Source organism: Thamnophis elegans, chromosome 4 (genome assembly GCF_009769535.1).
Source record: "Thamnophis elegans isolate rThaEle1 chromosome 4, rThaEle1.pri, whole genome shotgun sequence".
Classification (NCBI taxonomy): domain Eukaryota; kingdom Metazoa; phylum Chordata; class Lepidosauria; order Squamata; family Colubridae; genus Thamnophis; species Thamnophis elegans.
Window position 1 is genome coordinate 103,223,335 of NC_045544.1, and position 26,011 is coordinate 103,249,345.

At 34.7% G+C, this 26,011-nt stretch overlaps 1 protein-coding gene across 1 annotated transcript in view; it reads right to left on the reverse strand.

Moving 5' to 3' along the window:
- Positions 1-20,492: 20,492 nt before the first annotated feature.
- The window catches only part of LOC116507757 (neurexin-1-like), an 80,897-nt gene continuing 75,378 nt past the window's right edge, over positions 20,493-26,011 (reverse strand). The window contains exon 2 of the mRNA XM_032216084.1: positions 20,493-20,602. Within this exon, the coding sequence (XP_032071975.1) occupies positions 20,493-20,602 (110 nt within the window). The remainder of the gene's footprint in view (positions 20,603-26,011) is intronic.

Here is a 26,011-nt window from a genome sequence, read left to right on the forward strand (position 1 = left end):
ATTTTTTTCTAGATTTATTTAATTAAAGACAATTCTTGAGTTATGACCATAATATAGACTACCCATTACAGTCATAACTTGTGAAGTTCATAAATCAGGCCATTCATGTGAACAACTCGATTGTATGACCTATTTTTTGATGCTTGTTAAATGAATGCTGCATTTGTTAAACTAACAAATGTGGCCAACTATGGGCCAGTTTTGTCAAAAATCTAAAATAAATACCAGTTTTTGGCAAAATCAGCATAAAATGGGGGATGCTGCAAATGTTCAGTTTCCAAGTGATTGATGTGTGGTCACATGACCACACGGAACAATCATTGGATCATTGATTCTGGATCATAAGTATCTCACAAGTAGGTCTATCATACTTTTGAATGGTCACTAAGCAATGGGTTATAAGTTGAGAACTACCTGTATTCAAAATACTGAAATTATTATCCATCTTCATATATATCTATACCGGCAGTGGTTGTTTAGGTTTGTGTAGAATAACATATGGTATTTTATTTCCAAGTGTGTGTGATGTCCCACTATATATTTTGAAAATGGAAGAAACTAGTTATTAAAACATAAAAAGCTTCAAAAATAGTCTTCCTCAGATATCTAGAACACCAGATGATCCTAACCCTTTCTTATTTCAAAATAGCCTTGAAAATATGGCTTTGCAGAAAGCATTTGGTATTAGCACAATCATATTACCCTCAATGTATGTAATTCTATCATGAACAGATTTTATTACTAAATTTTAATTCTATTTGTTGGTATACCATAAGCTGCTCAGAGACTTTGGAATTTGTATGTTCTATAAAGCAAAATAAAGAAAATATTTTAAACTTCCGTGTACCATATATTTTTCAGACTGAAGCACAAACGTTTAAAAAGTTGGCCATACTCACAAATAATGGTAAAGCTGGTAGAAGAAGAGTCCATGAATATACTAATATATTGTTCCCTTTTGGCTCCTCCTGAAGGTTTGAGTAGTTTAAAAATAATTCTCAACATTAGCTCTTGTGATATTTCTAGGTCATTGCATATACCCAAGATCTTTAAATGCAAAGTAAGTATGAAATGTTTAATCCTCATTCATTCTGAGTTCTTAGCTTTTTATATTAATTCTCACCATAGATGAGTGGGAAATTCACAAGAATTGCTTGCTTTTCATTTTTTGTTGTATCTGTTCTGGATTCAGTTTTATTATTGTTAGCATCAAAGTAGTGAACATTTTGTTATTATGCATAATACCAAGATGTTTGATAAAAAAAATTAGGAGTAGCAATCACAATAAATCTGTGAAAGAACGTTACAGCATTAGATTATTTTCAATTAATTATTCTACAAAATTTATTTAATTACATAAATTTTGCCAAACATCTATCCTAAATATCTACAATAAACAATAATCAGTAATGTTTATAATCTCCAATAAACATTATTATTTGATGTAAATTAATGTAAATTAAATGATGTTATATATTGGAGCACTGGAACCACACCCTCTCTGAAGCAATGCTTGGCCTCTAGAGCAGGGGTGTCAAACTCGTGGCCCACAGGCTGAATGTGTCATGTGCTGGAGTTGGACCCACGTAAAGGAGAAAAAAGTCCCGATAAGTAATACGACACCACCATGAAGACATGAATTTGACACCCCTGCTCTAGAGCAAGGTTCGCCCTGAGATTTCTGATGACCTCACTCTGTGGCTCTGTAGAAGAAGAGTGAAGGACTGGCACTTCATCAAAGTCATTGGCAAGAGAGAGTGAGACCCCTCATTTTATCAGAATTGCCATATTTTATCTTTAATTTATTTTTATTGTCATTCAGCCAAAGTCAGGTGGCATACAACTTTTACACATGATTCTACTAATAATATATGGAGTAGGTTATGATACCAGGAATATTAAAGAAAGAAACTGAAGGTTTTATTTTACCAACTCAAAGACAAGCTTTCCCAACTAATTGCATGTAGATGAAAATTCAATATGTAATGAACAATAGCACATGGTGCTGTGTAATAAACAGGATAAAACAATGGCGCAGTAAAATTTCTCAAACTGACTACAAGCAGCATCAGAGTTCCCAGAATTATTCACTGGAAATTTTGCCAAAGATTTGAATGTACTGTTGCAGTGGTTGTTGCAGACTAACTGTCCACAGTCTCGAGTTCAATCCTGATGAGCTCAAGATTGACTCAACTTTCTATCCTTCTGAGGTCAGTAAAATGAGGATCCAGATTAAGGGAGAGTGTGCTGACACTGTAAACTACTCAGGAAGTGCTTTAAAGCACTCTTGAGTGGCATATAAGTCTAAGTGCTTTTGCTATTGCTACTAACACCATCATGTTGAGGTTTTAGAAAATGAGAGGGTTAAGATCTTATGGGTTTTTAACATCCAAACAAGCATATATCTTGTTCATAAGATGCCTGATATAACAATGATTGAGAAGAATAAAATGGGTTTCACTGATATTGCTCTTTCAGCTAATCCTAGGATTGAGGAAAAACAACTGGAAACATAAAATACTGGGACTTACAGATCGAAGATGAACACTTATGGAAAAAGAAATCTGTTGTTACAGGGAACACTCGGTAGATGCTACCTTAATAATTTTTATGTCCTTGGTTAAAACTTTGTACAAATTTCCCTGGCACAAATCCAATATGTGACCAATCGAACTGGCAAATTTATTTAATAATGTTATTTGATACAATACAATTATCAAAATTTAAATGCTTATTTAATCATTGTTCTTTCTTCCCTGTTAATGTTTCAATATGCTGGCAATTCATATATGGTCCTGGGAACTCATATATGACAAGAAACAGAAGTGAATGTAGAAAGATATAAGGACATGTGAAGAATCTGTATTTAAAATAGAGATAATCAGATAAGAAGCAAAGAAACTTTTGAAGAAAATTATAATAATCAAGGCTAGAGATGCTATTTCAAAAATCAATCAAAATAAGAATGTAAAATATAATGAGAATTATTAATAATATTTTGAAAAATCTTGACAATTGTGGAGAAAAAATGTGTCATTCTAGAGAAGATATTTAAGAGGTAAGGAAATAAGGAAGACAAACCAGAAGTTTTATATTATAGAAGCATAACAAATAAATCAGTCTCATAGATTCAAATGAACAGTTTAGAGAAAAGTAGAGCAGCAGAAGTAAAATAATGAATAAGAAATAGTTTTAAAATATTGGGAAGATACATATTAAAATAAAGACGTACAAGATTGAAAATTTTGACTGTTTAGTAAAGAAAGACAAATACAGCTATTAAGAATAGAGATAGATGTTAGCAATAGCAATAGCACTTAGATATATACCGCTTCATAGTACTTTACAGCAGAGATTCAGCATATTGCCCTCGACAATGTAGGTCTTCATTGTACCAATCTCAAAAGGGTGGAAAGCTGATCAATCTTGAGCTGGTTAGGACTGAACTCCTAGTGATGGAAGGCAGAGTTAGCCTGCAATATTTCATTCTAACACAGTATCACTATAGATATTATAGGTAGACAGACAGACAGAGACAGACAGACAGACAGACAATAGGTAACCTTTTTGATTTTCAATTGACAAATATCAAATATACTTTACAAAACTGATAAAAATGCAAATAAACACAAAGAAAACCGTAGGACCTGTTCATAATAAATCATCATACTACAGTTAACTTCAATCTGATCTAGATATTCTGTTCTACTCATAATGGCCTTTGACATAAAGAGTGCAATCTTACTAATGATTTGCAGATTTGTTCCCTGCAAAAAATTCTCTCTCAGATGAATATTTTTAGTTTTTCGGTAAGAGTGCTCTTTTTGCACAGTACAGTTTGCAGTCAACAAGAATATGTTCAATATCTTCAATGGTTCTTGCTCCACAGATGCAGTCTTCTTTTCAAATGGGATTCCATTAAACCTCCATATCATGGAGTCCAGTTGTTTGAATTGAGCTCTAGAAAAAGCTCTTCTGAGATATTCAGGCATGTAAGTTGTTAAGTATTTTTCTCACTGAGAGGTTGATATGTCCTGAACCAGCCATAGACTTGACACATTTAAATACTGAAATATGAATAATACAAGGCTGATATAAATCTCAAGGCAAAATAGGATAGTGACTTTGGAATTTAGTAAAAAACAAATCCCCCAAATGATGAAACATTATGTGTCCAGCAATTAGAATGGAAACAATCAAAAAAAGGAATTTTAAGAATGCAAAACTAGACAATCATAAAGCATATTAATGCAGCTTAGAAAAAACACAGGTCAACAAATGGTAATAAATCTCTTTCAGGAGAGAAGAGGCACCAGTCTTATATACTAGGGGGAAAAGGAAGCATACAATAAAGAAGTTAAAGAAGTAGTTTCAGGCTTTCCCCCATTTATATTTGTAGTAGATCATCCTGGCAACTCCCAAGTATGGTCCTTTTATTATCACCAGCTCTTATGCCTATTTCTGAAAACAACTAATCTTTCCTGCTTAAAAAAAAGGATTTCATCACAGCAGCAATCCTTTCTAATGGAAACAGATTGTGTGCATTCTTGAGACTAAGTATTGCTTTGTCTTGGGCCTCTGGAAAGGTGTGGGCATAATACTATTTTGTGTCATTGGCAGCCATGTCAGTGACCATATGTTTACTAATCAACCCTGATTCCAAAACATAGGCAGTAGATACTCTGTATATGTTTAAATGAACCACAAGAATTTGGAACAGCTATAAACTTTACCAAATCAAGTACTACACTTTTATTTTTTCTTTTAAACTTTTCTATTTTTTTAACTTCCATTTTCTTGAAGAACAATCAGGCTAAACCAGAATATTTCTTACAATAACATTCTCCTTCAATCCCCATTGTGTGATCCTCTCACCATGTGATACTAGTGTGTTCTATGAAAAGAAAAGCAACTAACTGATCAAATCCATAATTAAGTCTCTAATGTGAAATTGGATACGTGACCTTGAGTAGATCCATTGTCTCATTCCTTCTTCTTTCTTTTTTTCTTTTTTGAGGGCAGAAATAAGGGAACTGCACAGCTATGACTAATTATATCTCTCTTCTTTTTTGTGGGAAGCCATATTGCAGATGTGCCATGAAGCCAGGCAGTTAGTCTTCTTAGATTAAGCTATCCATCTCTTTCTCCATGATTTATATTAAACAACTTGTTAAGGACTATGATTCCACTTTTTTTTTGGCAATACCAGGCATTTTTTCTTTTTGCAATACCAGGCACTTATCCAACAAACTGCCTGAATTGTTGCATCCCCTCATGATCAAGAAATCTCCCTTACCAGGTAAGTATTTTTGCATCCTCTTCCTTTTGCACAGGAATCCTGAAACAGGTTCTATGGACTTTATAACTCACTCATAAGGATTAGATACTATTGTTCTATACTGGTTTTATTTTTCTTACATGGTTTATTTCATTCCCTGTTATGCCCTTTCTTCCACTCCTAAAAGTTAATTCAGCATATTTTCCAGAAGGGATTTGATCAATTATTTTACTTCTAATACAAATTAAGAATATTTTTAGAAGTCCTATTTCAAATATTAAATGGAGAGTCCACTATCTTTACCCTCAACTATAGCTGGATGAAGAAATGGGGAGAACAAAACCATCTTCAAGATAGAAAATACATGTATCTCATATATTTATGAGATATTTATAGCAGCTCTGTTATGAATATTTATCAGCTCTCTCTCAACCTCTGTAGAAGTTGGGGCAATGAAAATATAAAAATAAATTCCAGCATTTAGTTAGTTTTTGTTTTCTTCCTAATTTTTATTTCAATTGTGTCTACAAGTTTAGAACAATCAATATCAATATCAATGCTGACAAAAAGATATTCAACAGTCCATTGACTTGAAAGAATGAGAAGAAGGTTAAAGTTTAAACTCTGCAGTTGACAGAGAGACATGCGTACATATAACTTGAATTCTGAGTTCTGCACTACTCAGATTTTCTATGTATGCATGACTTCTTCTTTTTTTGCAATAAAACAACTTATCTAACAATGTCATGCCTATAAAATCTCTGCTGTTATATACTTCCTAAATACAGGATTGAGTTTTTGGACAGTACAGATTTATAGCTTAAAATTTGACAGTTTGGAAAGTGATAAATATAAAAAAAATGATATACAGGTTCACTGTTCTGGACAGAATGAAAAAAAATGTGGGAGGCAACCTAAGAAAGCAAGTGTTCCCATCACTTAAAGATTTAGGTATAAATAGAGATGGATCTATATCTACATTAGTGACAAACTATATTCATCAGAACTGCAAATCAATATGAAATAGTTGAAATTTTATTGAAAAATTATTCTTGTTTGGAAAAAAGTGGACAATATAATTTTGGGAGAGGCATGTGTGTGAGAAAGGTAGGAGGGGAGAGAATACAGTCTAGAAGACTCTAAAATGTGCTGTTTATATGCCAGAGGACAAACATTCTCTGTATTAACTTGTCCAATATAGACCTTGCAAATATCTTATAGTGCCATGTTGGCGGTATCCCTACAAAACAATCACCTGCATCTCATGATCATTAGAAACATGAGAAAGTGCCATTATACATATTAAAAAGAGCTTTATTGAGAATATTGCAGGTCTCTATTGAAATACTATACTAAAGAAGGACTTTCACGGGAATGGCTCCTAACATCATTAGATTTGTTTAACAATTTTGATTGCATTTGTTTGCTATGAGGACAAAAAGATGAAAGGAACAAGAAAGTATAGGAAATATACATATCTATATATACACATGATGCACACAAGGTCTAGATCAGAGCTATCAAAATCCCGGCTCATGGGCAGGTTCCATCACATGTTGACCATGCCCGGTTTAGTGAAGGAGAAAAAGTCTTGATATGTCACATGATGATGTGACATATCTGGTCCTGGTCCCCTGGTCTAGATTATTCTCCTTTATAATATGTCACTGAAAAAATTGATTGATTACCATGCAGAAAATATACCTATGTGATTGCTAGGAGTCTAAAGCAACTTCATGGCACGTAATCAATCAATCTATCAATCAAGTTACATCCTGAAAATTATATTTCACACATTACATTAGTATGTGTTTATTTATGCCTTAAATTCTTAGGAAAGTCCATTAAATTTGTGGAAGTATAATGTATTCAAATACTATGCCTATTAAATTTATACACACATAATGTTTTTCAGTTTATATGCATGTCTTTTAGAGAATAGTCTTAAAAGAATAAATAAATGTACATTTACTTGTAAATATCAAACTTTCCCCACCTGAAATCCTCCAGTTGTATTGGCCTAATTCTCATAAAGATAAAACATGACCACTGCTAAAAGATGACATTAAATTATTATTGAATAACTATGTAAAAGTTTGAAATAGACCCAGCACCATGTTTGTTTGTAAAGATCTGTTTTCTTTATTTATTTCTATTTTTGCATGTATTTTCAGTTATGCTATCATGGGCATCACTTCTTTCACAAAAGCAAATTCTGAATGTAACAGTTCTTGTAATACATTTGTCCTATTTTCTTCACTCTTCGAAGACACAGCTGGTGTTCCAGGATAATGGTCAAATTCAGTCATTCTTACTGTGCAAAGCAAATGTGGTTTAAAATAGCTAATTGTTCTTTGGGAAAGATGAAAGTAGAACTGAGGAGCCACTACACCCTTTCTTCAGGAGATCATTAAAATGGTTTCTCTATTGTTCTTTTTGTAAGGACTGAACATGGCAAAGTAGGAATCAGGGATTCTTAGGTCAGATGGTGCAAGGAAAATTTTTTTTTTAATTTCAAGGCTAAGAAAAGCTTAGTTAAAAGCCAAGAATTTAAACACTGGGAGATCTTCTGAGTAATAAGACTACTTTCTTGCCTATGTCATAGCAGCTTACTCAGCTGTGATGAAACTGTGAAGCTTCTAATATTATAGAATGTGAGCATGAATTTCTAGAGAATCAACATTTTATGCAAGATATGAAGTCTGACATCTTCCAATGATAACTGGCATGCATGGTGGCTTGTGGGTGAAGAATAGGGAACCTATGTGAAACCAAGAAGCAGTGCTAAGCATAATTGGGAACTAACTTGACTGGGATTGTTAAGAGTCTGAAAACACTTCTTTTAACCCATATATTTTAAAATTCATTAGAAGCTATTTTACATAAATAAGAAACTGAGTCTAGCTTAGGAAGAAAAACCATTTAAAATGTAAATGCTATAAAGTTTAACAGCAACAAAAACAGCAACAGATAAACTCTAAAGCTATTCCCCATTTTCTCTCATGCTTTCTCATACATATCCATAGCAAATAAAGTGACAGCTTTAGAATAGCTTTAAACTAATAGAAACTGAGGAGAAAGGAAACGTCATTTGTGTAGTTTTTGGTATGAAATATATATTTCTTCAAGTAATAGTAGCACAAGAAACTAGACAACTTAAAACGACTACCTAACTTTATAAAAACCTGGGCAAGTTTTAAAATATGGCTTGAACGATACATCATATTCTGTCATGAAATAATGCAATCTGTGCTAAGTGCTTTTGACTTTTGATTCTACCACATTACATATGTAGACTAGAAAATTCTATGTCTGAAATGTTCAGATTTTTTAAAAAAATATGGATGACATATGAATTTTACTTGTTTAGGCAGTCAATGAAAATATCAACAAAATTAATTTTACTCTTAATTTCATGTGACCCTATTACAGTCAAGATGTGAATTGCTAACTCGCTTCTTCTTGGCATCATCTGGTAAGCTTAGTTTCATGGCATACAAACATTGTACTAATTAAATTCTGCATATTAATATATAAGAGGAGAATGCTTAAGGCCAAAAATACTTTTGGTTATCAATGGGCAATTTTAGAAATCAGTACTGTAGATTGCTAGTCATTCAACTTGAATTTTTCAACTTTTTCAAATTGTATAAACTGACAAAGCAGAGTATATGTGACAGCAATGTTATCCTGAACTCTAGATACCAGGCACAGGATGGAAAAGAGTGAAAGGTGAAACAGTGACAAAATAAAGAAAATGCAAAATCTTCCAGGTATTAAATTTTTACCATCTGTTACTTAATTTGTATCAACTATTGATATAGTAAACAAACTGGAAAACCTGAAAAGTGACCTGCAAATGAAGAAAAATGGCTCTTTGCCATTTCTCTCTACTGGGAAAAAATTAAATAAATGCAACCAAATGTGTCCGTTATAACTATAGATAAAATTAATCTTTGAAGGAGATTACTGAAATGTTTTTAATTTCATTAACCTAATCACATATGGCATTTCTTTGGCCCTCGTTAATAAAAATGTCAGTTTGCTCTTGCAGAAAAAGTGACATTGGGGACATGAAACCATTTTTTTTTTTACAAATTTATGTTCAATCTTACAATGAGATTATACCCCAGAAGTTGGAAAAATGTAGAAATATGTACACTACATTTAATTTACAGTGTTTTATCTCTCCATGCAATGCAATGTTTTGCTTAATTCCAATATTTGGCCAAAATGAGAATTAATTAATGTACCTAAGTTCCTTACTACAAACTAAACTTGCATTAATAATAATTTTTCATCAGCTACCTAAAATAAAATCTCTTTTATTTATAAATATATATTTTAAGGAACATAAAGTGAAAAATATTTCATTATGTACCAAATATAATTTACTCATGAAACACTGTAATTTGGACAAGACTTCACTTCTGAAGATTTTTTTTTTCATTTCAAAAAATTTTCAACCAACTATATTCTCCAGATAGATATTATTAAATTTCAGTATATTTATTAATTACATAGATACAGTATACATATATACCTAATTTACACATGCCTCAGTATGGTAAGCAAACAATAAAATAAATATTGCAATTGAAAGCAACATTTTTTTTGCATGGTGCAAAATTTAGAACAGAATAAATAGCTACCATATCAAAATAGCCTCACCCAGTACCTAGGTCCAATTCCAGGGTCTTTATCACCTTACAAAAAACTGAAAATTATAGCACTACTGCTGAATACAGTTTAAAAATGAGAAATGTCTATATGCCCTCTTGGGTTTAGCAAGATATTTGGGCTGAGGGATGTACATTATATGAAATTTGGCTTTATAAATATTGATATGGGATGAGGAAAGAGGAGAGGAGAGTTTTTTTCTGATATCAACTTCTGTGTTGAATCCAGGAAGGCAGTTTTGGTGAGTTGCCATGGTCAAGCTATCCAAAATTATTTTATTGTATTTGAAGTGGCAATGATTGGGTTAAAGCTACAGCAAAACAGGCACTCCAGATGGCTAGGAAGGAAGAAAAGCAAGTTGGAGATGGAGTTAAAGCTGAAGGAGGTAGAAAGGGAAAATGAATTAGCCAGGCAAGCAGGAAGTTTAAATGGGTCAAAGAAAAAATGCTATTAAAAAATAAACCAGGTAGCTCATCTTAAATGCCAGCTGCTCAGGAACAACAGAAGAGGATTATCACTCTCCTGCCCAAGTTTGTGAGTTTTCTGGATATATCTGGTCAGCAACTGTACAGAAGAAATTTCTGAATGAGCAAGATTCTTCTTTTCCCTTTATGTACAAAAGACTGAAGTGATGATGATGGTCTAAATGTGATATAAATGTGTGTAAATAACTTTTTAGATGAATTTTTATAAATATGCACATTTAGACACCTTTAATATATAAAAATAACTGACAACACATACTTAACAAGAAAAGTTATATAATTCATTCCTTAGACCTAACAGTGTTGACACTTGGATAAGATGGATAAGTATATATACTATGTTATAGGAAATTTAGGGAAAGGGGAAACTGGTTTATAAGGATGCTAAAACAGGAATGCTAAAACAGGAAATTTGAGGAGTTTTCCAAATTAATTGTTTGCCACTGCAATTAAGGAATCTTTCCATTATTGAGACTATTCCTACATTTACAACAAATCCCTATAATCCCTTTTACTTTTCAAAGTAGTATTTAGAAATAAAGATGGGAAAGAAAGTTTGAAATGTACAGATCATAGTTTTGGTACACTGGATGGCCAGAAACACAGTACGGGAGGAAAGAATTCATGTCTTATTATTAGCATTTAGATAAAGGATTTGCTTTTTATCTAATCCAAAATGAATGCTATGTATTAAAAATAACATTTTGTGGTTCTGTTGTATACACTGGAAGTGAAACATGTGGCCTAACCTTCTGACATTTTAAATGTCATTTTTTCCAGAGCCATTTGAAACTGAAGAAATGTTGGAGCTAATTCTCCCTTTCTTTTGAAACATCAAACATTATCAGCTTTTCCTCACTGGTTGCTACCTACGCTGTAAAAAAAATGTTAAATAGAAGGTTGAATTTAACATCACTCATATTTTGGCTGGTAGTATAGGACGTGTTGTGGCCCGCCAGTGGCCAACATAGCTGGCAGCATATTTGGACAGTGAAAAGGTTGGAGAGGAACATGGGCCAGTCCTGGAGTCTGGGGAAGGCTCTGATGAGGGCTCTGAGTCAGAAGCAGAGAGGGGGCCAGAGCCATATGGCAGTTATTAGCTGCCTTCAGAGTCAAACATCATTGAGGCAGACAAACAGCTGGAGCCTGTTCTCAGTGTGGCCCCTCCCATAGGGACTAAAGAGGAGTGAAAGAGGAGTGGAGTTTGCAGGACACAGTTCGTTCGCTTAATTGGTTCATAACTCTCCTAGACTCCTTGCCAAATTTTGCAAATATTGGCCTGGCAGTTCTCAAAGCCAGATAAGGTCTGTGACTGTAAATTCTCTCTTGAAATACTTTGCTGGATGTGAATGAGCAGAATTCACAATAAATTAATAAAAGAGTTTTTTGTCAGGACAAGGAGTTTGCTTCATGGTCTTGGGAAGCATAGGTCAGAACAGGTCACAAGAAATTTCTAGAGGTCAATGTTCAAGAACTAAAGTGTGGGGCAATATTACAGAAAGCTTAAAAGAACAAAATACAAAATCATGAGGGTAAGTTCTTTTTTCCTTTAGAAAGCAATCTTGCTTTCTCTGTTATCTGTAGCTATAGATCTAATACCTGCCACAGACTGCTGTGCACCAATGTACATATAAGACAAAGAGAACCATTTGATAGAATATTAACTATATAGGCTGTAGATATTGGTAAAATTAATGCTTGTTTAAACTTAAATGTATTATGTTAGGGGTGGAATTCATAGATAGAGGTAGATCTTCTGAGGTACCAGAAATCCTCTATTGCACTAGCACCAACTGAAATTTGCAAGGACTTTAAGAGGCATCCAACAGCTGATCGTAAAAGAATGGAGAAGTGCCTTTAGGGAAAGATGCAGTTTAGAAAAGATCCTTCAAGCAGCAATTACTTGAAAATCAGCATTTTAAAATCAGAAACAAATGTAACAAATATGAAACATGTAATATAAAGCAGCTAACTTGTGTGTCGTTTTAGAACAAACATATTTTGTATACCTGATGTGATCTTGCAACTTAAAAGGTCAAAATATAATGCTAATAATAAGATAGAATCTGTGATTTAATAAGTGTGTGTGTGTGTGTGTGTGTGTGTGAATTAGAACTGTAAGTTGGCACCAGATGTGGGTTCCTCCCAGTCCTGTCCAGTACGCCAGAAGAGGTAGTGAAAATCTGGTGGACCGGACTGGACCGGTGGTAACGGTGACTTGGCCACGCCCCTAAACCTCCATCAGAAGCTTTTTTTTTTAAAAAAAGCGCTTTTTCCCTGCTGGTTCAAGCAAGGGAAAAGAGGTTTTAAAAACTAAAAGAGAGAGGGGAGAAGAGAGGAAGGAAGGGAGGGAGGGAGGGAGGGAGGGAGAAAGGAAGGAAGGAAGGAAGGAAGGAAGGAAGGAAGGAAGGAATGGATGGGAGAAAGAAAAAATAAAAACAAAGAAGGAATATCACTTTTTAACAGGGATTCATCAGAGGAGAAAAAATGCTGTTGCTTTGAATTGGAACTGAATATGCCTGGCTGTGGAATTTAAATCCGAACTGAGCATTCCTGGTTGTGGAATTCTGGGAGTTGAAGTCCACAAGTCTTAATGCTGCAAAAATTAAATTGAAACTTGTTTTAAATTGAAAAGGAAGTTTGCAAAGTGACATTCCGCAGTTTGTTTCTGGGTCAACTGAACAACAAACTGGATAAAATGTAGAATTCTTATATGGTTCTATGTTTTTGAAATTTTGGGGTTTGTGTTTCTAAAAGGGTTTGGATCATTCCCTGCTTGTGAATGGAACCAAACTTTCTATAAGCTCTTTATCTTTCTGGCAGGCATGTGGAATGAGCCTTTCTGTGAGTAATATTTTTTTTGGGGGGGGGATTGCTTCCCAGAAAGGGAAGGGAGAAAGAAAGAAAGAAAGAAAGAAAGAAAGAAAGAAAGAAAGAAAGAAAGAAAGAAAGAAAGAAAGAAAGACAGACAGACAGACAGACAGACAGCACAGCAATTTAGGGATAGAAGGCTACTCAGTGGTCATTTAGTCCAACCCCTTGCTGCAGCAAGAAACCTTACATTGTCTGGATTATTTTGGTGCCTCTAACATAGAGGAGAATTGCCAGAAAGGAGAAGGGGTTTACTAGGACAAGGCTGCCATGCAGAGAAAGGCAGAGATAGCCCTTGAGTTATAACTACAATTGAGCCAAAAATTTTGGTTGCTAAGCAAGAGTGTTGTTAAGTGAGCTTCACCACATTTTACCCAATCCATGACATCTCCAGGTGAGTGACATCAAGTTCGCCATACCCACCAAGTCACATGGCCACCAAGCCACACCCACAAAACAGACTATACCCACAGAATGGGTAGTAAAAAATTTTGAAACCCACCCCTGGTTGGCACTTAGAGAAATTTGAACTGGCCAATAGTGTTCTAAGTCAGCTTCCTTCAACTTGAATGCCTCCAGATGCACAACCCTTCAGTTGCATAACTGTAAGAGATATGTGGAGGGAACAATACGTTTGGATGATAGTTGGGATGTGGGAATCTTGCTCATTCTCCTAAACTCCATGCAGAAAAGTTGGAATCAAATGGAACAATATAAATAATTTTGTTTCTTCTGAAATACCACAAAAACTGCAAAGCTGAAATATTTAATTGGATCAACAGATTGCATTCTGAGTACATGAAAGTTGACAAACTATTTTTCACCAGCAAACTGAAGATACCGCATTGTTCTTCCCCATTTCTCATATTTGGAAAATAAATAAATGTAATAAATCTTATTTTAAGACAACACCTGAAAGGATGACACACAAGCTAAGGTGATTTGTAGCCTTGTCTTGGTAATTCTTAGAAATAAAGCCACATGAGTTAGCCTAACTGAATGACTTCCAAAGGTTTTATAGGAATTGGTTGATTGGTTGGTTAATTTAAGAAAATCTATAGGAAAAAGAACATATTATTCTTATACAAAACACACCTATTCTGTACCATTGCAATAAAATAAAACTTTGACACTTTGAGGGGAAAAATAGCTTAGTTAATTGGTAATGACTGCTTTATTGCTGTTGCTTTGAAAAGGGGCACAATATATTGTCCCTCAGTTTCACAATAGAAACAAACTTAACTCTGACGCCAATTATGTTTACTTCTGAGAAATCATCGTAGCAGATTGTGTACTTTCTTTGAAATAATAGGTTTACAAAATTAGTTTAGATTTTTAAAAAAGATTTGGTGTTCTTCTTTACCCAACTGTCTCATCCGTGTTATTTTTTTTCAACCATTCTACCTTGAACAGTGATTCTGAATTAGTTTTAAAATGTATTGTAGAAATGCATTAGCAGGGGATTTCATTTCTAGAATGAAATTTATCAATAACACATGGATATTTTCCTATTCTTATGTAAACTACAGTTTTTTGTTTCATTGTTCTACAAAACTGTGATATTTATGGGAACACTTCGCTTCACTTATTTTAAAGGGATTTATAACACAGTGGGAAATCAACTGTTGACAGTAGCAGATTCTCATTATTTTAAGTGAAAAGAAATAGGTAGTAGACAAATCACCTCATGAAATTATAAACTCTGTGCCTCTCATGAACAGTAAGTATTTGCCACTTTGCAATTATGCATTATCTTCCTCTCTCTCCATCTTTCACCTATCGTACAACCTACCTAGAGATGGAGAAGTCCTAATCCATGGATTTAGATCAGAATTACTAGTCTGCTTTCCTTGCTGGACTAGGATGTTTACGCCCCTGTGTCTGACATAGAGACAAATATTTCGGGTAAAGTGCAAATGACATCAAATTCCACAATTATCTCAAATGTGCTTTTTCTGGAGGCATCTGGAATTTGTTTCTTTTTTGGAGATGTTTCGCTTCTCATCCAAGAAACTTATTCAGCTCTGAGAGGATTATTACTATCCTGTGAGATCTGAAGAAGCTTCTTGGATGAGAAGTGAAACATCTTCAAAGAAAAACCAAGAAAGTCCAGTTGCTTTAAGAAAAAGCACCTTTGGGACAACCATGACCTGCCTGGATGACTGAGAATCTCTACAGACATTTCCATAATTGCATTTCTAGTATTAACACAATGGAACAAGATTTGCCATTACCTTAAAATTTACATTAAATTTTAATAAACCTGCATCATTTGTAAGGATAGCAATTCTATTATCATGTGATTATGTGTGTGTGTGTGTATATATATATATATATATACACACACACACACACATATATAATCACAGTTTGAAGATCAGTAAGTCATAATTTATAAGATTATTAAATACCATGTGTGATTATTTTTTACTAACTTAACAACTGCAGTGATTCACTTAACAACTGTGACAAGAAAGATCATAAAATGGGGCAAAACCCGCTTAACAACAGAAATTTGTTAAGCTCAATAAGTGAGAACTACCTGTAATAACAGAGCCCTGTTGACTCTGATGTGTTAAGCTGAGATATATGAAACTTTAGACATTGAACGGTATTAATGTCATGTCCAACCTATCACAACCCCATGGACAATGTTACTCCAGGCCTTTCTGTCCTCCACCATCCTCTGGAGTCCATTTAAGCTTACACCTACTGCTTTGGTGACTCCATCCAGCCACCTCATTCTCCGTTGTCCCCTTCTTCTTTTGCCCTCAATCTTTCCCAGCATTAGGCTCTTCTCCAATGAGTCCTTCCTTCTCATTAGGTGGCCAAAGTGTTTGATGGAATTCAATACTAAGCTTCTTTAACAGCCATTAAGAATTTTGATGCCAGTTAGATTTTTCAAGCAAAACCTATTCCCCCCCCCCCCAAAAAAAAATGGACCTCCCACAGCTGGTGATATCAGTTATATGACCATGTAAATGAGGAAAAACAAAGCTAACTCAGAAATGGAGAATTTAAACTTTATTTTGATTTAATTTGATTTAACTTATTTAATTGTAATGTAATTGATTTAATCATGGGGCATGAAAATAAAACTGATTGCTTTGGCTGTTTGTTCTTTTAAAAACAGGGTAAAAGATGGAAATGGGCAATAAACATAAAAATACCAGTTTGGTCTAGTGATTAAGACCATATGGCAGAAACCAGGAAACTGTGAGTTATAGTCCTGCTTTAGCCATGATAACCAGCTAGGTCCCCTTTGGACAGTCAGTCTCTCAGACCAGCTCCGCTCACAGGGTTTTGATTGTGAGAAAAATGGGAGGAGGAAGCAGTATTAAATATATTTGCTGGCCTGAGTTATTTATAAAAGTAATAAAAGTGGGATAAATACATAAATAAAATATAAAAATGTTCTACTGGAATTTCTCATTCATAAAGAAATTATTTTGCAATGCTTTGCAAGTGCGTTTTTGTGTGTGAGCATATGGAGTGTGTATAGAGGAACACATGAAAGATAGAAATGAAGAAGCAATGAGGTTGGTAATGAAAGATGAGAATATGAAACAAGAAGAAAAGCTTACTAGAAGAAAATTTAGGGAGCTAAAACCAATGTTTAATAATAGTACTGGAATAAAATTGCAGTAGCATAAAAAGCAAGAAGCTGTGATTTTATGGATATAGTGGACTCAAAACTGTTTTTTTTTAATTACAGAAAGTTTGTGCCTCTAAATGGCAAGAAATCATTCTACTGGCTTTGAGGAATTGTGGTTCGGAATGCATTTGAGGGTCACAAAAACAAAACAAAAAAATTCAGGAGTCACTTACTGTCAAGGCTTTAAAGCTTTTTTGCCGTGAGTTCCTTTGAGAATCTATTGTTTCACTGCAATCAATACCTTGCATAAGAATGCACAGATATAGACTGCATAGGAAATGAATTTTTGAGTTTAGAACTTTACCTTCTTGCCGTTTGTAAGTTAAAATATTAAAATCTTGCAGTTTAGTGCATGTGGTACTATGCCTAAAAATGCCTTAAAAACTACAGTTCAATAAGTTATTCGAATAAAAAGCAAGAGGAGGAAAACACCAGAATTATACATGATTATTGATGTAAATGGGAAGGATTAAAAAAATGCAAATTATTCTTTATGAGATATAAATGTTAATAAAGAAGAAGTTCCTCTAACACTATCATACTATCACATGTAGGACTGGCCTTGATTTATTCAGATCCAAAAAGAAATGACCATTGGGGTTAGGGATGGGGACAGCCTATATTATTTATCTCTTCAAAGTGCTTCATATAATCAGGAGTTTTCTGTGATGGTAAAGTCCCTATGATAATGGAATGCAGATATAGTTCAGCAAGGAAGTGGGTAAAATAGTGACAGCAGCAAGGTCATGACCCAGTGGGAGGAAAAACACATCCTCTTCTAATAAAACATCCCTCCTAAGGCTAAATGATTTGTGGACATATGGTGAGCCTCCTATTATGAACAAATATATATATATATATATATATATATATATATATATATATATATATATATATATATATATATATATATATATATATATGTTTTTTTTATTTGTGCTGATAAATAAATAAAGGAAGACTAGTATAGATCTATTTCAAGCTATTTAGCTCTCATCAGCTAGCCATATCCTTACAAACGGCAAGAAGGTAAAGTTCTATAGAACAGATTAAGGTGAAGGAACAGCATCAGCAAACCTACTCTCAGAATACATTTTCTGTCGGTGCATATATAGCTGAGCCTATTATTAGGCAAAGGGAGGATTTAGATGTTAAGAATGGACAAAAATATCTCATTTTTTCTTTATTATATTTTTATTGTATTATTACAGTGATGTCATTCCTGATAGTATCTGCCAGGTACACTAAAGCAACTGGCTTAAGGGGCAAATTATAGGCAAGCGGCACCATTTATTGTAACAGTTTGGGTAGTTTATAATACATTCAGTAAAATGGAATGTAAAATGGAGAGTGGATGAAAATTCTGTGGTTCATATGTTAACCAAACGATACAATTACATTGCCAAAACAATTTACTTCCAGAAACACACAAGCATACATACATACTATATATACTTAAATATTTTGACACTCTTTCAATTGGAAATCCTTTTGAGTTCCACTGATATCAACAAAAGAAAATTGGGTGTTTCATTTTCCACTTAAAGTCAGAGTGACACTAAAATGCTTTGGATGGTTTACACTTCATTTTTAATTACTATATAATGATACAAGAGTTGCCTGTTTTTACTTGTTCTCACATAGAGGTTTAAATAATAAATTTAAGAGGACAAATAAGGTCTCTTCCCCAAAAATCTTACACAATGTACTTGTCAGACCTGGAAGCCATCTTTTACATTTGGGCATATCTTTCATTGGGGGTGTTACTTGGGACCCTGACATTACTTTCTTTTAATCTTCTGGGTCTCCTTTCTCTCTTGTTTTAGCCATGCTTTGAGCTGTACATGTACTAAGCCATGCTTAGAGAGGGCTGAAAGCCCTATGAAGCGGTATATAAGTCTAAGTCTACTGCTATTACACACAAAGTTAAAAACCTATGCACAAAACTCTTACAGACAAAACTGTAGCCAACCTTCTATAGTAGACAAAAGCTCTGCTCTTATGGTACTTAGACTTACATGTCATTGCAGTGGACCTTGGGGCAGCTATCTGGTGACTTCATGCTTAAAGACAGCTTCTGACAGATATGCTTTGCATTTGGAGGTCAATGAAAACAGAATTCATACCTCAGATGGTTAGTTGAATTCAGCTTCTCCAGGGCCTGCCCCCGATTGTTCTTCCAAGCTTCGGTCCTGGAAAAGCCTCTATCAACCCATCCCCATCCTTTCCTCCTTAAATTTTCTCCAAATAAATATTGGTGCTTGGCATCGCCTTTCTAATACCATATATTGTACACTCACTAAAGTTTTTAGCTATTAGCAATTAATTCTCACCTATATTTCTGCCCATCTCTGTCATATCTTTGATCCATGCATAATTTTTGTACTGGAAAACTTGGCTAATGGACTATGTCATCTATATGCTTTTTACACTGTCATGATAACATTAGATTATAGCACCACAGCCCTGTTATTCGTATTCAAGGCACAAACATTCTTGAAAAAACTTTTGAGTCTGTTTTTCCTCCTGACCCATACCAACTTTTCTTGTAAAATAAAAAAGCATACCTACCTCCCACCAACACAATGTACAAACACTAAATAAATATACAGTACTTGCATCACTCAGACATACTTTACAGTGTATAGATGATTTTTAAAAGAATGGGAAGGGAGGTAGAAGGAAGGAAAGAAGAAAGTAATGTAATACCTTTACTTTTACCTATGGATTTGATGAAATGGTTCCATGAAGAAAGTATTGCCAGACAGAAGAGAAAACAAAAGAGAAACAACAGTAAGAGTTGTGTGTGTAAATGTAAATGCCATCACAGTCCAAACATGAAAAGAGACAAAGCTTGAGGCAAATGATTGAAGACAAATGGAGATGCAGTTGGTGTCACATTTTAAGAATTACTGCTTTCCAACTTTCATGTACATGCACAAAAATACAGAAGTAACCCATGCTTCATTTTTCAAAGGCATGACACAAAAGTAACATGAACACTGGGTTGGGTGGGCAAAATTTTTCACAAGGTGATGAGGTCACATCACTAATTCCATTATGCTGCAAAAAAGTTTTCTTAACATTCCAGAAGCCAAAAACAAATGGTTTCTGCATTTTCCAAACAACCATGCATTAATGCAAAGCAGATTTCTTTTTTGGGGGTGGGGTGGGGTTATAAGTCAAGTTTTTTCTTTCATATCTATGTGAAGAGTGCATTTCAGATTTATGATCAACATTATATTTAAACTCAAAGCAATTTCTCAATATGATTTTTAGAAATGGCACCCTTTTAAACAATTATTTTATTGTTAGTGGGATGAGGGAAACAATAAAAAATAGAACAAAGGGAGCAAATAGTAAAAAAATAACAGCAACATAAGATATATCTATTTATAGACACACAGTGCAAAAGAGGGGGGGGGGAGAAACGAAAGATGTAACTAGGACTGTGTGATTATTTACAGCCTGAGACAGCTCACAAGCATTTGACCATCATTTCTTATGATGGGCTTTGAAGCAGCTACACAAAAAATAAACAAAGACTTTTATAAAATAAAATAAAATGATTGAAGCAGAGTGGAAAAGGAGCAGAACCCATACCTTGGTCGCCCATCATCAAGTGCGCCAGACCTTAAAGGGAAACAAGAGCACAGTCAGCAATGAACAAGGGTTCAAGGGAAGGTGGTAGTGTCACAGTGGCTTTTTAAATTTCTTTGATAACAGGTGTTGGTCTCCTGTGAGGTATTTGCATAATACTGCAAAATTAAAGGAGCATGTTTCAACCACCAGTTGGAATTCTTTTGGAGGTGGGAATGGGACAATTGCACTACTATTTGAACACAATATTTCTGAATTACCTTTTATTTTCTTTAAGTATTAAAATGGGTTTTAATGACAAAATTAGTAAGAAAATGATTTCAACTTCAACCAATTCCTAGAATATTTGTTCATAAATCTCATAAATACTTGGATCACATTTTTTTTTCTAGATGGATGCTTCATCCTGCAGTTATAAAATAGTTTCTTTTTATTATTATTTTTTCTTTTCCGAACCTGGAGTAGTGTCAATCTGAAGAATGGGCTGGGTCTGATCTTTTTCCTCTCATTGAAAATGAGCGTTTCAAATAATTAAATAAAATAATTACTTTATCACATTGAAATGAAAATGCAAGGGACATCTCCTTATTTGTGTGAAACATTCAACCTAAAATAAATACATTTCTGGATATCATCATCATCATTATACAGCAAATGGAAAAACAGTAGAGTATAAAGAGGAAGGGGAAATCCTTGTTATCAGTTGCTTTGACCAGCTGAAAATGAATTGCACTTTTGATTCACCAAAATTAAGGTCTGCTTCTTAATTATTGTTTTTCAAAATTATAAAGAACTATAGGTTATACAATTCCTTACCAACCAAATTTTCTAAACATAAAAGCTATATTTTCTTAAAGAAACAAATGTGGGATTGGGGACTATATTTTCCATCCTCTTAAAAGAAATATGCATCATGTTCAATTTTACAAACATTAATAGAAATTAACTTTAGACAAAATAAACACCTCAATATAAGTCATTTAAAAACAAAACCATAAAATAAGATTCAATTCCTTTGGGTAGAGGACAGAAGTGTCATAAAATACAGTCTCATGCATTTCATTGTTAAACATTTCTTCATATAAGTAAGGTTTGAAAAGGAATATGCTGGTTTTCACTGGAAGGTAAGATTTCTAAACTTTACTACGGTTTCTACTTCACACAGAAAATTGAGCATATATGCAATAAAAAGGTAATGTGATCTCCTAAATTAAGAATGCTTTCATAAGCAGAGTTCATATTGTAAATTTCATATTATCAATGAAAGAAATAAAATTTTAAACAATATAGTAAATTTGCACCACAAACTGGGTTCTGTTACAAATATCAATCCTGCTTCTCCATAATTATCTCAATAATCACAGTAACTGTTTTTATTGTAAAGGAATCTATTCCAAATAAATACCACTATAAGCAGCAGACGTTATTGTCAAATAAGTTAAAAGCAGTCTTAAAATTAAATCCAAAACATATCTACAGAATGTATTTTTTCTGGATTATATTCCACAGAACTCAATGGGATTTATTGCATAAATGCACCCCTCCTGCATTTTCTTTCCTATGCAGATTTAAAGTTCTTTCTACCATTAGAAATTATAATAGTACAATTATCAAAATTGTATAATATAAGAAATATTCAGTTATTCTTCTCCAAGAAATGTTGTAGAGAAAGTGGTCTCATGGCAAATTCAAAGGGCTTAGATGACATGGATTATCTGGATCACTTTCAGGCTGGGAATTAAGACTGAGACAGTGTTGATTATGCTCCTGAATGATCTCTGGCAGGAGCTTGAGAGAGATAGTGTATCCATCTTTGCTCTTCTTGACCTCTCAGCGGCCTTCAATCATAGTGTTCTTTTGGACTGGCTTCAGGAATTGGTAATAGAGGGCACAGTGCTGTGCTAATTCTCCTCCCTCTGGGGTTTGTTCCAGGTGATGATGATAAGAATGAAGAGGTACAGCACATGACTCCTGATTTGTGGTGTCCCACAGAGTTTTATTGTCTCTTCCCCTTATCTCACATATATATGTGGCCATTAAGTGAGGTGATCTGATGATTTGGGGTGAGTATCATTAATATGCTGATAATACCCAGCTAATATCCTCCCCGTGGGCTTCCTGAGTCCTGTCTCAGTTCCTGGAGGCTGTAGGAGACTGGATGGGCAAAATGGACTTTGGCTCAAAGCAAGCAAAATGGAGTGGCTGTAGGTTCTTGGGTTTTCTGGTACCAAGGTTTTTCCATCTCTGGCTCAAGGGATGGAGTGGCACTGTCTCAAATGGACCTGATGCACAATCTGGGCATCTTCTTGGGCTCATGACTCCTGCTGGAACAGCAGATGGTTGCTGTTACTAAGACTGCCTTTGGGCTTGGTGCCAGTAGCTTTGATTCCTAGATTAGAGGGCTCATGACCTCTCATTTGGATTATTGCAATGCACTCTATATGGTACTGCCCTTGATGAGCATTTAAGAATTTCAGCTGGTAAGAAGGCAGTTGCATGGGTTGCAAATGGTGTCAGCTATTCAGCAATGTATCATCTTTCCTTCAGGGATTGCATTGGTTGCTATTGTGTTTTCAGATGGAATTCTAGATACTGGTACCTAAGTCCTTTATGGCATAGGACAGAGTTACCTGAAGGACTTCTTCCATTTGTTTTTATTCATCCAATCCTGTCTAGCAGGATGGGTATACACCTTGTGCATGCACTGACCAAGTCATGTCAGCTAACAAAGACCAAAAGTCATGTTTTTCTGCATAGTGCCTGCCTTCTTAAACACCCTCCTGAAATTAGGATGGTCCCAGCCCTGCTGATCTTTTGGAAGGCCCTAAAGACCTAGTGGTGTCCTTCAAGTATGTGAAGGGCTATGTTTATGCTGATACCAATTTAATTGGTTTTATGATTATTTACCACCCAGAATTACTGGATTGAGATGGATGGTTATACAAAATAAATAAATAAATAAATAAATAATGAATGAATATGCTACGTTTCCTTTCATAAATGGAATTTTGAATATTAGAATTTATTCTCACATTTTACTCTCACAATATTATTCTTATTCAGGTAGATAACATAAAAATTAATATGGTTTTTAAAAATTATATTAGTTTATTGTATCTGAATTGTATATTGCCTGTGTTATCTGTTAACTATATATCTGTACATTGGTCTGTGACCATAATAATGTCAAACTGAATTTTTTAAAAATGTGCAACTTTTAACTCTTTTTTTGTTTTAAAATGTAGCTAAGTATGTATGAAGCATTGACATACGAATACTTCTTACTGTGTCCAATGAAACTCTTAATAATAATTGTTGCATATAGCATGAGGACAATTAACCTGCTAACTTTGCTACATTGTCTTTATTTTATTGAGTAAAATGTAAACGTCTTGGTTAATCAAAGCCATAATCAACGACCAATGGAGTAAAATATTCAAGAGTCCTGTGCTGATGATCATGCAAGTTGTAACTTGGTATTAAAAAAGTACATGATAAATAAAATGAATTAACTAAACAAATAGAGAGAAAAAAACAAAATAATTGCCTCTGAAACTAAGAAAAAATAAGGAAGATATTATTCAAAGTGATTTGATCACATACAGTTATTTTTATGAAGGCATAAAAGAAAAGAAAATATAGACTTAATTATGAAGGTAAGTACTCAAATGTATGGCAAAGGTAAGGTTTTTTGCATATGTGTATGGATGCATGGATGTTGCATGTTATAATTCAGTGAAGGATGAAAGAACTTCATTGAAACATTTTGAATGAATGCAATGAGGATACATGATATGAAGCAATGGGTTAGAACAGCGATGGTGAACCTTTTTTGGCTCGCGTACCATAAGAAGGGAACGTAGGGGGGTCATGTGTGAGCGTGCTGCACCCATAATGCAATGTGCAAACCCCCCAGTGCTTATGCACGCATGAGAGGCACTCTTCCCATGGAGCCTGGGGAGGGTGAAAACAGCTTCCCCCCCCCCCCACCCTGGAAGCCCTCCTGATGCTTCAGGGACCTTCAGGAGGCTTCCCTGAAGCCTCCAAAGGGCAAGAAAACAACCCTACAAGCAAACCAGAAGTCACTTCTGGTTTGCTCATAGTATTGGTTTAAGCTCTCCGGAGGCTTCAGGGACCTTCAGGAGGCTTCCCTGAAGCCTCCGAAGGGCAACAAACCCTCCGGTTTGTTCGTAGGATGGTTTTTAGTCCTCTGGAGGCTTCAGGGAAGCCTTCTGAAGGTTCCTGAAGCCTCTGGGACCTTAAACCAACCCTCCGAGCAAACCGACAGTCCATTCCCAAACTTCCAATTTACCCACAGGGCCGGTTTTTTGTGCTCTGGAGGCTTCAGGGAAGATCCTGAAGCCTCTGGAGAGCCTCTGGAGGGGGTGGGGGAGGCTCTTTTTGCCCTCTCCATGCTCCTATAAAGTCTCTGGAGCCTGGGGACGGGGAAAATGGCTTTAAAAAAGGCTGGCCAGCTGACAGGGCAACGTGTCATTGGTTCGCCCTCCTGGGGCTAGAAACAAGAAGAGTGAAATTAGAATGCCATTTGGAGATCCAGGAATAAATTAGAACATTGATTACATTTAGTCCTCAATTTGTGACCACAATTAAGCCTGAATTTTCTGTTGCTAAGGGAAACATTTCTTAAGTGAATTTGCCCCATTTTATGACCTTTCTTGCCACATTTGCCACAGAAGGTCACAAAAACAGATCACATGACCCTGAGACAAGAGGCTTCTGGTTAGGCCCGGATTGGGTGAACTGGTAGTGACAGTGGTGGGAGGTTCCACTCACCCGCCTGGATGCTTCTGTGCATGCACAGAAGCATTGTGCATGAGCGTGCGTGTGCGCATGAGCGAACCAGTAGTAAGAAAATGGAAACCTAACACTGCCTGGGAGTCTAAGTGTCATAAATATATAACAGTTGCAAAGCATCTGAATTTTGATCATGTGTCTCATAGATGCTGCAATGGTTGTAAGTATGAAAAATAATCATAAGTCACTTTTTTCAGACCTGTTAACATTTATAACAGTCACTAAGTAAACGGTTGTAAGTCGAGGACTACCTGTATTTGACGAACAAATAGAATGTTTTTTTAATACCAGTTTTAAATGTTTTTTATTCATACTTACATACACTGTATTATTACATACACTGTAAAAGCATGATTAATTTACTTGTTTATGATAAAAGACTAGGAGAATCAGTGAAGGTGACAAAAGGGATGAGAAGATCTGATTGTGGAACGGATCATTATTTGCCAGTATAAACACTAATACTGAGAAAAATGATCTTAGAAAAAAGAAAGAGAGAAAAGTAGAAAAAACTGAAGTGAATGAAGAACAATGACAGGAAGAAATGGTACAAACCCTTTATGAAAAATAATTTAAACAAAATGAATGGAAGGAGAATGAAAGAAAAAGTAATACAGACTGTTTGCA